Source organism: Lonchura striata, chromosome 24 (genome assembly GCF_050655825.1).
Source record: "Lonchura striata isolate lonStrDom1 chromosome 24, ASM5065582v1, whole genome shotgun sequence".
Lineage (NCBI taxonomy): Eukaryota > Metazoa > Chordata > Aves > Passeriformes > Estrildidae > Lonchura > Lonchura striata.
In genome coordinates, this window is record NC_140726.1 from 9,543,334 (window position 1) to 9,555,503 (window position 12,170).

General features: G+C 50.2%; 1 protein-coding gene across 16 annotated transcripts in view; it reads left to right on the top strand.

Annotated features, from left to right (window-relative positions):
* CADM1 (cell adhesion molecule 1) overlaps positions 1-12,170 on the top strand; it is a 132,893-nt gene that overhangs the window by 96,491 nt on the left and 24,232 nt on the right. For 12 of the 16 annotated variants that reach the window (XM_021530030.3, XM_085560329.1, XM_085560327.1 and 9 more), the window contains exons 6-8: positions 5,389-5,488; positions 8,252-8,424; positions 12,047-12,118. In XM_021530030.3, coding sequence (XP_021385705.2) covers positions 5,389-5,488; positions 8,252-8,424; positions 12,047-12,118 — 345 coding nt within the window. The remainder of the gene's footprint in view (positions 1-5,388; positions 5,489-8,251; positions 8,425-12,046; positions 12,119-12,170) is intronic. The other 4 variants (XM_085560331.1, XM_085560333.1, XM_077788045.2 and 1 more) reach the window with 1 other exon arrangement.

Below are 12,170 nucleotides of genomic sequence, written 5' to 3' on the forward strand. Positions count from 1 at the left end.
CTGACATCCTCTCCCCCCAAATGCTGCCCGCTCCCCTCACCAGCGCAGCGGATCCGCCCCTTCAGAACATCAGCAGGGCACAAGAAAATGTTTTTCTCAGCAGATGTCGTATTTCTCTGCACTTAATGTATCCAACTGGAGCATGAAATGTGCTGGGGAAGGACAGGAGGATGATGGATGGAGCCTGCTCAGATAATGAGGTTTTTTTTGTCTGACTAAATTTCAGAGTAGGGAGATATTTTTTCTGAGATGCATCTCAAAAGTTGTGGGGTTTGTTTTCCAAGAAAAAAGCAGAAAAAAATGCTGGGTGTTAACTTGCCCTATGCATGGAGTAAGCCATTTGTTGCATGCCTGCCCTGGCACAGCGTGGCCCGTGGTGAAGTTTGAGGTGAATGCCTTCACAGGGGGTGTGTTACTGAAAAGAAATCTCTGAGCAAGCAGTGTACCACGGGTGAAACCCTCCCCTAGCACCCCTCAAAGCAAAGCAGGGCTGGACCAGAGCACGGCAGCGGCCAGGAGGCTTCCATGCCTGGGGAACATCTCAGCCCGTGGCACGGAGTGGAAACGTCCCCGGGCTGTGCAGGCTCTGTCTGGGCTCCGTCAGCGAGCGATGGGAGACCAGCGCGTTGGGTGTAATTTTAGAAAGGAAATGAAGCAACAAAATGCATTAAAATGTCGTTAAGGAGCTGAATGGAACCAGATATTCTGGGAGACGTGCGAGTTGAGCCCTTGCGGTGCGTTTGCTGCTCCGATTACGTGACGCTGGAAGTGAGCGTCAGACCTGGATTTTGGCCTTTTCTCTGGGCTGCCTTTTTGTCCTTTTCTGAAATTTTAATTACCTGGGCATTCATTTTTGTAATACCTGCATGTATTCATTCATACCTGCATGCATTCATTTTGTAATACCTGCATTTAAAGCCTGCCCCAGTGGAGTCTTGTTGCAGCCTCTGCTGTTGCAATAGGAGAACTTTCTGTGCCCAATTATGTTTAAAATCGGCCGCATATGTTTGCAGTTGCATCTCCAGCAATCCTTACATTTCCGTCCAGTACTAATATTAATTGCATAGTTTGCAGTGAAGTTATTAACATCAATGTAATTTATCATCTGGAGATTGCTAAAAGCGAATAAATGAGTTGTTTTGTTCTGAGAGGTGTTGACCTCTTCAGAAACTTTGATTTAAAGCTGTTTTTTTTCTTTTAGTGAATATGAAAAGCACCACAATCAGCCAAGTGTTCAGTTATTTGATTTTCTGGGGCATTAGCCACTCTTGTTTGTGACATTTCCCAGTTGGGTGCTCGTTTGTGAGCTCATTAATAAGGTTTTCTCGGAGGAATGTTGTTGGGAGCACTGAGCGTGTGGGGCGGTCGGGGCTCTGCCATTTGCAGGCATTAAGCAGCAGAGTGTGCTTAAATATTAAAAGAGAAGTGTTTATCCCCAAAATGTCTGTCGGGCTCTGGCATTCCTTTTCCTGCAACAAGCAAAATGATTAAATTGCTTTCGTTAAGGGTGAATTTTGCAGAGTTGTATTCGGGGTTGACAGGCTCTTTCCAGACAAGCTGTGATCTGCCAGTCCTGCTCATTCCTTATTTTAGACACGGGATCTATTTATTGAATAGATTTCTGTATTTTGGCTGAAAATCAGCAGTGCAGCCTCTCGTCCTTGTCAGAGGTGAGGAGCAGGCAGGGGATTGCCAGGCTGGGCTGGCTTTGACGCAGAGCGCATTCCTGATGAGCAGCCCCACTGGATTTCGGAATAAAGTTGACTGTTGTTTACACCTGAGGATCAGTGTTAACTTTGCTGACTCCTTTTAATATTGAAAAGCACATTTTTCCTGCTGTTCCCCGAGTGAGATCAGAGACTCCCACAAGTCAGTTTTTTGAGCAGCTGTCTTGGGCACAGAAGAGAGCAGGGCTGAGGAGCTGGACAAAGCACTGCCCACCTGAAGGGAGATGTTAAGCATTATCCCGGAAATGCTGAGGCTGGATTTACCTACCGTGGGCAGGACCCTGCTCCCAGAGATGCCATCTGGCATCGGGTTTGCCAAGAGGTACGTCAGCAATTCACGCAGGGATCGGAAAATGCGTTTTAAACGTGGAGCTGGCACCTCCTCGCCTGGCAGAGGCCAGGGCTGCTCGGCTGAAGCTCTGGCAGGGTGCTCAGTGCCGGCTCCCGTGCCACCCAAAAGCAGCCCTGCTGGTTTCCCAGCACTCGGAGGGAGCCTCTGGCTGTCTCAGCCCCACGGGAGCGTGTGCTCTGGGCAGGGTGGGCTGGGCGGGCAGCGAGGGTCCCGCGGCTGAGCCCCCGAGCACGGAGCCGCGCCTGCCAAATCCCAAATCCCAAATCCGCCGGTGCGGGCAGCTCGCCACCTCCGGAGCGTGGGCTGGCCTGGGGAAGGAAAGGGTGGAAATAATAGGCTCAGGCTTCTGTAAGGCCCCGAACTCGGTGTAATGCTTTATCTCGGCTGATTAATGACATCTGAGCATTATCGATGAAGTGCATGTTTAAATGGATTAAGAAATCACTAACTGGCAGATCTCAAAGGATAGTCATTAGGGAGTAATCAGCAGTGCTGGTATTTTTAGAGGGAACGCAGGGGCCTGGGTGCTTGGCCTGATGCCGTTCAGTTGAAGCATTTGAAGTTCTTAAAAAGTCACTGTTAATAATCTTTGCTGATGGCACAAAAATGGGGCGAGCAGCTAAAAAAGGAAGAACTGGGACAAATACAGAATAACTGGAGTGGTTTGGTAAGTTCCCAAGCACGGCGCTTGAGAGCTGTGGAAGTCAGTGGGTGCAGGTCTCAGTAGCCTGTGGCATCCTGAGTGAGGTGAGGGTTTTGGGGTGCATGGTCCCTCTGGGGGCTGCAGCCCCCAGCACACGGGCACGCACCATACCTGTTGTGAGAGAAATCTCATCAAATGCAGAATGGCTTTGTAATAAGTTTTTCAAATTGGCTGCTGCTACAGTGTAACCTTTAGATGACTGGTATTTAACCTTGTATATCACTCTGAGCTTTTGAATGAATTTAGCTTAATAAAGGTGCCTTATTAAATTACGAGGCTGTTTTTTTTAAGCTGCTAGAAAGAGGCGTAGTAGGAAATAACTGTGGGTTGTTTGGTCTAATTGGCTGCCATGGAGCACGCAGGGCCTCGGGTGCACAGATGCAAGTGTTTATTTTTATGTAACAATCCAGTGGTGTGATGTTATGAAGTTCCAAGTTGAGGATTTTGGGGTACTGGAATGCACTTGGAGGTGAAAACTGCCACTTCTTGCCTGGTGTCCTGTGTTACCATCCAAGGTGGTCATCACCCCATGCTACAGAGCTGCAGACATCACTGCTGGAACGTGTCCTGTGTAACAGGGCGGTGGCACAAGGCTGGAGCAGGCCCTGGAGCCATCAGTGCTCTGTCCGTGTGCTGCTAAATGTCACAGGAGCCAGGCTCGGGGTCCCACAGCGCTCGGCATTTCACAAAGCTGCACTCAGAGTCCATAATCTCCAGGAAATACACTGACTTGGTGTGAGGCAGGGTGTGAGCACTGGAAGCAGAACTTCAGCTCGTCTAAAGGCACGTCTTTAAACAAAGGGAAAAAGACACCACTGCCCCTCCAGATTCCCGAGTGGAGTTTTTTTCCGTGAGCCTATTGCCAGCCAGTTCTCTGGAGTGTCCAGCCATCCCTCTGCATCCTTCAACCTCGGGTACATTTTCCTGAGTGCCCCCTGTAACTCCCAGCGTGCTGACGAGTCCTTCACTGTGGTAACTCCCTTGGGAAGTTCTTGGCTTCAAAGATGCTGATAAACCCAGATTCCTGTTGCAGGTGACACCTGGGCAGTGCCTGGATCCAAATGGGACGGGTCCACTTCACTGCCACTGTCGGCTTAACGCAGCTCGTGGGGTGGAAGGGCTCACCCAGCCTGGGGGAGCTCATGGAGCTGGCATTTGTGCTCACTACAGTGAGCCTGGGTGTATTCCTCCTGATTTCCATAAGTAATTGTCATTAGTAAACAGCTCATTAGAAATACTAAACTCAGCTAATGGAAAGGGGATGCAGGGGGAGAGGCACTGCAAAAGGAGATGTTTTGGTCCCTGTAGACTGGGCTGGGGGGGTTCCTGCTCCTTCCACGGCACGGATATAACACCATCCACGTTCCTGGCCCGGGCTGGTGGTGCTGCTGCAGAGCCCATCAGCAGTGGGAGCAGATGGCTGTGGGGTGGGATTGTGGATGGCAGTGGTGAGCACAGCACCGAGGATGTGGCGGGGGATTTATGTGCTGTGTAACACTGGGGTGAGCTTGTCCTCCCGTGCTCCTTGTGCAGAGCTGTGCCACTCCAGGGCTGGAGGGCATTTCCAGGCACACAGAAGCTGCCCCTGTGGGACTGGGACTGTCCCCTCAGCCCGTGACATCTCCAAGGGCTGCCACCACCCCCAGCCCACAAGGACACCCCAGTTCCAGAGCTGGAGGAAGCATCTCTAACAGGGATTAGTTGATGAAATGTTGTGGTAGAGTCATCTCGGGAGAGGATTTACTTGTGTAGCTTATTCCATTACTGAAAATTATGAGAGTTTAAATTGGTTAAATCCTGACACGCCGGTTTTTTTCCTAATCTCTATTATTCCATAGGAGGCATGTTAATGAGTTAAACACAGTTAATAAAATGCAGCCAGCCAATATTTTGGGTAGCAGTTACTCTCAAAGGAAATAGAAACATTTAAATGGTTTCAACCTTTATGCATACTGATTTTTTTTCTTTCCTTTGTTCCTTACAGTTGAGTAAATTCCTGAAAAATATCTATGGCTTAATGGCACTTGTAGCCTTGAATTGATTTCCTGCACTGATAATGTTTTAGCTACAGCTCAGATTGCGTTTTTAATCTCTGTTTCAGTCATGGGAGGTAATGAATTTTTTAATTGTGGACTCTAGGTTTGTGGTTTGGCTCTTTTTTTTCCTGCAGGGTCTTACTAAAGTGTTGTTGAGTTGGCTCCCTAACTATCCATGCTTTAATTCTCTGTTTATTGTAGGATTTAGAGGAGCTTTGTCTGGACGAAATACAGCCTCCTGTTGTTTACAGAGGCAGCGGTGGCTGTGCCTCTGTTTGTGTCTCTAACGAGCATCTCTTGTCCAGCCCAGCGTGTTGGCACCCGTGGACTCGGGGAGTCGCTGATGCCCCACAGAGCCCTTCCCTCCCGGGCCCCTCGTGTCTCTCCAGCTTCCCCCCAGCGTGAAGGAGTTCCTTTCAGCTGGAGCGAGCTCAGGGATGAGCTGAGCAGCAGGAGCCATCCCGGGCAGCACGGAGCCGGGCGGGACTCGCGGTGCCGCCGGCACCGAGCGGGCGAGGGGAGCGGCGCGGCGCACCCGGGGCTCACGGAGCCATGTTTTGTGTCCTGCAGATAAGCCTCAAGTGCGGGTTTCTCAGAATTACCCCTTGCAAGGCCTGACGAGAGAAGGGGAGCCGCTGGAGCTGACGTGCACGGCCTTTGGAAAGCCACAGTAAGTTGGACCCTTCTCAGGGATGGCCCAGGGTTGGCCGGCGGTGACGGGACGTTGCGTGGCCACGGTTCCTGTTGCCATTCTCTGCTGTGAAGATGATGTCCCAGAGTGAAGGAGAGAGATGCTTCCTGCACCCAAACGTCTGCTGGACTTGCTTTTATTCCTGCGCACCTAATGGCCAAGGAATTTCCACTGGAAGAGCTCCTCAGAGAGCTCTTCCTGGCCACCATGCAGCAGCCTTTGGGTGCAGAAGGGCAAGGCTCCCAACTGGACACCTCTTCCCCCAGGGAATGGCTTGGGTGGCATTAATCTGCATTAATCTTGGGTTTGGTTAATGGCAAAAGCAAGGTCGGGGGCTGCAGCTGTGGCCCCTGGAGGTGCTGGTGTGTGGACACCAGCCCGGCACCCCAGCACTGAGCCCCTGGGGAGGTGGGATGGATCCCCAGGTAAGGCAGTCCATCCTTCTGCTCGTACTGACTCTCTGATGGTTTTCCTCCCCCTTGGTGACCCGTGTGGTTTTTATAGAATACCACTTTTATTCTCTCTCCTCTTCTTGCCAAGCCCTCGAGGCTTTCTTAGGCAGTTGAAGAAATTTATGCATCAGAAAAATCCTGGCAAGGGAGGGTAGATTTTCTCACACTTTCATTGCTGTTCTAATTTAAGTTTTGTCGGCTTTATTTTTTTTTCAAAATACTTTCTCTTCCACTTGGATTTATGGCTGTCAAGTATTTACTATCCTTCTTTATTTTCATCATGTCCATAAGATTTCTGCAAACATTTCTGAGATCTGTCAGTGCCTCCTTGGCAGTGTGCCCAGAGCTGGGGCGTGGGGAGCTGGACCCCGTCCAGCTCGGCACTGTGGGCAGGACAGGCACCCAGCGCCGAGGAGGCTCAGGCTGCCCTCATCCTCCCTGGCAGCCTACATCCCCATCCACAGGATTTTCTTGATTCCCATAGTAGTTGCTGGATTCCCACTTCCCAGTTTGTTCTGTTGGGCACGAGGCCAATCCCTTCCCTGTGCATCAGAGGCTGGCACGTCCCTGCTGAATTCCGTTTAGTAGCTATTCCCTGCTCAGAGCCTGCCAAGCCCCTTTGCATTCCTGCTCCCCTGGGTGCCTGCAGTGCCTCCCTTTTGCTATCAACTGGGAATCTCATGAACAGGCTTCTCTGCATTTTTTCCTTGCAGGCTATGAGTAAGACATTCCCCTGTTAAATAGGACAGACACATCTCCCTGGCAGCTTGCTGCTGCATGTTTCGTGGTGCTGGTGATGTGCTGGGAATTGGCTTCTCTAGGTCACTTCACCTGGGTGTCCCAAAGCTCAGAAAATACACAGTAAAGTAATGAGCTGGGTTTGGCTCCATCTTTTTAAGACAAAAAAGTTTCATGAAATCTTGTACAGAGGTTTTAGATGAAGGGGAAGGTTTCTCCAGTTAAGCAAAGTAATTTCTCTGGAAAATTTGGCAACATAAATATTGGGGGAAGGAAGCTCAGAGGGGAAAAAAGACTAGAGAGGAGAAATTTCTCTTTGGTATTAATACAGATATCTTGTTAGATAAGACACAACCCCCTGAAACTATGACAGAAGTGGGAAGATGCTGAAATGGTCATTTGTGAGGCAGCCAGGGACACACTTCTGAGCAGCAGCTGCTGTGTTGTGTACCACCTGGGGACTCCACAGCACAAAGAGCCCTTTAAAAGCTGTAGCCAGGAGCACGCACACCCCACCCATATCAAAGTTAAACTGCATTTGGGCTGTCTCAGGAGCTTCTGCTGCCCACACTGTGGCTCGTGTGCCAGTGCCATGGCAGTGAGGGACAGAACACCGAGCCCGTGTCCAAAACCAGTCAGCCACTGTCCAGCTGAGTTTGCTTGGTCTGGGATGTTGAAGCATCAGGAACTTCTGCATCATGGCTGTCACGTCCTGTTTGGACCCAGGGAAAAGCCTGAGCCATGGAATACCTCTGGCAACATGAAGTCCCACTTGCCACCCTTGGAGCCAGGGAGGCTGAGAAGTGCTGTGCTGCAGGAAACTCCCCTTGAAGTGGAGTTGAGTGGCCTGTAGAATGCTGGAATTTTCTTGCTGAGAAAGAGCTGATCTGTCCCCTTGCTGCTGCTTAAAGACGTAATAATAATAGATGCTAAACAACCTCACAAAGTCAAAAGACCCTCCCCCCCACACAGCCCTTCCAGTCTTTACCAGCTCTAACAACCATTCCATTCCCTGAGTGATGCAGACCCCCTGCCCACGTGGGTTCCCTCAGTGAGGGGTGCAGGAAGGGGCTGCCAGGTGGGCTGGGGGACACGAGGAGGGCTGTAACTCCCTCAGTGCACAGCACAGCCCCTGCTGAGGTCACCAGGTCCCTGGCAGCTTGTGGAAGGGTTCAAACTTGACAAAACCTTGCTTGTTCTGCTGTCCAGCCCTGCCCTCAGACCACCCCGTGGATGAACACTGAGTCTGTAGCCTCAGAGCTTTCAGGTCTGCTGAGTAAGCGAATGATTAACCACTAATGAACTTTCTTCCTGCTTGCATTAGTGTTTTCAGAAAATTTAAGCTCTGGATACAGTTTCCTGTTGGGTTTAAATAAATTTAAATTGAGGAAGCCCGACAGCATCTGGGCTTGAATAGTGCAAAAAAGTATGTGTTGTTTCTTTACAGTTTTTCTTGGTTTGGGCTTTCTGTCTGTGGATGAACTTTTGAAGATGCCATCTTGACCATAGGAAAATAGTAATGTGACTGTTTCTTTTTCTCCCTCCTCTGTAGGCCTACGGACATGAGGTGGTTAAGAGTAGATGATGAGATGCCTCAACACGTTGTAGTGTCTGGTTCAAACCTTCTCATTAGTAACCTAAACAAAACAGATAATGGTACATACCGCTGTGAGGCTTCCAACGCGGTGGGGAAATCACATGCGGATTACATGCTGTTTGTATACGGTACGTGAGAAAACCACCGTTCTTCTAGACTCGTTTACACGTAATTGCAACATGCCCTGCTCGGAAAGCTGTGACAGAACTTACCGTTTGCTCGGTGCCCGATTTGCAGGCAGCTCCTGAGGCCCCGACGCCGTGCGGGCTGGGCAGGGGCTGGGAGGGCACGGGTGCTGCTGGGCTCTCGGCGTTGCAGCGGGCACAGAGCCCGTCCCGGCTCGGGGGCTCCCACCCCTGCTCCAGCTGAAGCCGAAGGAGAAGCCAGAGCAGGGGCGTGGGGAGAACTGAGCAGTTCTCCTTGGGCTTCTCAGTGATTCCTTGTCCTTCTGGTAACGCCTCCTCCAGTGGCCGGAACAATGGTCCCAGGGGTTCCGAGCCTTTCACTAGAGAGTTAATCAGCCAGCATCCCCAGATAATTACAAACCAGTAAATAAACTGGAGGAATGAGGTGCCTTCAGCCTGTCTGCACAGCTGGGCAGACACTAAAACATGCCTCAGCATCTTTTAAAGCGCTGTTAAGTACCTGCTTTAATTCTTCCTTTCCTCTGCATTACTTTGGCATTGCTGTGAACCTCATGCTCCTGACATGAGGTGTTGCATGGAATGGAGATTCAGGAGGCACTTGCAGAGCAATCCCCCAGTTTAATGATGAGCTGTTCCTTGGGCTGCATATTTAAACTTTCTCTGTTAAGGGCGTTTGTGTGTGGCTGGGCTGAGTTCCTGGTGGGTCTTGGTCTTTTCTGACCTGAACGATGCTATGGTTCCACTCAGATGGGACAGAAACTTGGTCTGAGGTTTGTTCCATGCAGCAGCTGCCTGAAGCTCTGCAGTCTGAGCGCTCTGGTAGCTGCTCTGATTCAGTCAAAGAGTGGAGAACCTCCCATATCTCTCCAAATGCCAGCTCTGCAGGACTGATTTTAAGCCCAGTCTTAGAAACTCGACTAAAGACTCAAGGTAGTGACAGCTTTGACCTTATACAAAACTCATGTCCCATACAGGTAGTTTTTTTAGTGCCTCTCACTCCACAAGACCCCAGTTTACAAAATGAAGTCAGATAGGCAATTATGATTGGTGATTTGCATGCTCACAATATAAAAAACCCACTTGTTTACATCAGTGTTGAAAGAAACAACCAGTGTTGCAGAGAGTAGAGCACTTGGAAGAGCACACAGGCAGTTCCCCACTGATGGAAACCACGAAAGCTGCTGCCATAAAGCAGCTGTGGGGCAGGGGTAGTTCTGTGTACCCATCCTGGGCCAAGGCAGGGCTGGGGAACCCCCCCCCAGCATTACTGACCTGAGGTTTAGAGCTCGTGGGAAATCTCACATAATTACTCTGCATTTTGGATGTGAGCAGGAATAGACAGCACAGGACTTCCTTGGGGTTGCTTCCTCTTGGGATTAAATCCGCAGGGGGAGACCCAAGACAGCATTACTTGGAAGCAGGAGAGGCAGGTTCCCAGGGGATGGAGACCTGTGGGTTCCAGCTTAGGCATCTGGCAGATGTGTTGCCCATGTAGAGGAGGGCTGCTCATGTGCAGAGAAGGGTTTTTACACACCCCATCACCTCCAGTTCCTGCACGTCTGGGACCATCCTGCTAGGCTCTGCCACTCTGGGTAGGGGTAGCACAAGGAATCCTTTTAAGCCTTGATTTAAAAGGGAGGAGTCCAGAGTGGGGAGGGGGTGGTTGGGCTGTGGCCATCAGCTGAATTCTCCTGATAGAGAGCCCAGCTGGAGGGGGGGTTCAGCATGGGGGGCTCACCCTGCTCTGTGGTGCAGCTTTTACAGCTCTGGCCCTGGCTTCTTTCAGCAGCAGCAGCAGCCAGCCCCCAGCATCACAGGGTCTGTGTTGGTGCAGCCACGTCTCTGTGGGCACGGTGGGAGCCTCGGTGTCCCCACAGGCCAGCTGGGGCTGCTCACGGTGCAGAGCCCCCAGGCCACGTTAGGGTGGGAGCTGGGGGCTGCAGACACGGAGCAGGGGCTGCACAGCCCTGGGAGGGGCAGCGTTCGGGCAGTCCCATTCCAAGGGACAGCTCTGCAGGTCAAGGGCTCAAGGTGGCTTCAGCAGCTGAGCTGTGCCCAGCACCTCCCCAGCTGCCCACGTGGGATGGGGATGTACAATCACATGGACACACTCTGGACACATGCTCAGTTCTAAAATTTATTTCATGCTTTTTATCCCCATGGGCGTGGGCAGATACATTGCTAGAAACTTCCAGCTCCATTAGCACTACAGGTTTCTTTGGGTTTGTTTTTTTTTTTGCTGGTATGGAGGAAGAGCCCACGGCACAGCCAGTCCCAGGCTGGTCAGTGTGACCCAGCAGTGCTGTGCCTCAGCTGGGAGGGTCCCCACTGCTCCCAGGAGATGTGTGGGTCAGGAGTGAGAGAGAAGCATAGGGGCAGAAATCCTTGGGATATAGAGGAAAGACAGTGACTGCTCGTAGCACAGCAAATGATGAGGTGATGTTCCTTAACTCTTGGGAAGTTGGATGGAATATAATAATGGTGCAGTATATAATTAAAGTTCAGATATCTTAATTAGGGGATCCAAGGGAGCTTGCTCAGAGATAAAAGAGTAGCAGATGTGTTAGTGAGGAACAGCTGACATGCTACGGCGGAAACCTAAAATCAAAAGCCCATGAAAGGTTTCATGCTCTATTATTGCCGAATGAATCCGTAGTTCAAAGTCTTTCTGACTACTTAGTGCATTCAGTTTGATCATCTGGGCATTGATACATATTTTTTTCTTTTACATCTTCTCATATCTACCTTCTCCTGCCCGATAGTTTTGATAAGGATGTGTTCCTGCGTGTAACATCAATCCCGTGACGAGCAGCAGGGTTTGAATCTCAACAGGTCCAGTCCATCTGAGAAATGGTCACAGAGAGAAACATCTCATTAACGATGCCCTAGTAACAAAAACAAGAGTGTGCAACTGAAATTGTCAGGAAAATATTGACTCTTTTTTTAATTAAAAGATCTTGCTGGAATTCCTCATACCTGGAAATTGATATTCAGCAATGGTGTTGTTCGTTTCTCTGTATCCCTTCCCATCTTTGAAGTAGATTTTAACATCCTGCTGCCGTGTGTTTGTAGAGGAAGAGCAGTGAGGTTCACGGCCCTGGAAGACAGTGAGATCTGTCGGTGTGCTGTTAATGTTCAGGCTGTGAAGCACAGCAGGGCCCCTCACACAGCCCTCCCACCTGGGTTTGCAAATGTATCTGTAGACAACCACCAAAGCACCACTGTGTCTCTCCTTGTATGTGCAAACTGGTCTTTTTGTCGTGGAAAGCGTGCAGTTTATTTTCCTTACGCCTCTCCCATTCCATTTCTCTCTCTCATTGACTAATTTATGCTGGGTTTTATTTATTTTTTTTTAGCATTTTAGAAGGCAGAAGTGGGGAGAAGCTGGGGCCAGGTTCTCCAGCCTGGGTAAGCGTGGGTGGAGGATCTGGCCCCGCTGTCCCTGCTGGGCTCCCCTGGGGTTTAGCCAAGGAAGGGCCCCCAGCCCCCGCACTGCTTCTTAGCATTCTTGTTTTCCTCTGATCACAGTTGACCGCTGTTGTGTTCTGCTTGTTTTTTTTCTTAATTTGCTTTTTTATTATTTTCCTTTTTATATTTTATCCAGATCCCCCCACAACTATCCCTCCTCCCACAACAACCACCACCACTACCACCACCATCCCTACCACCATCACAGGTATGGTACCTTCATAACCATTGGAAATGTCCTGAATGTTTATTGTCTTTTA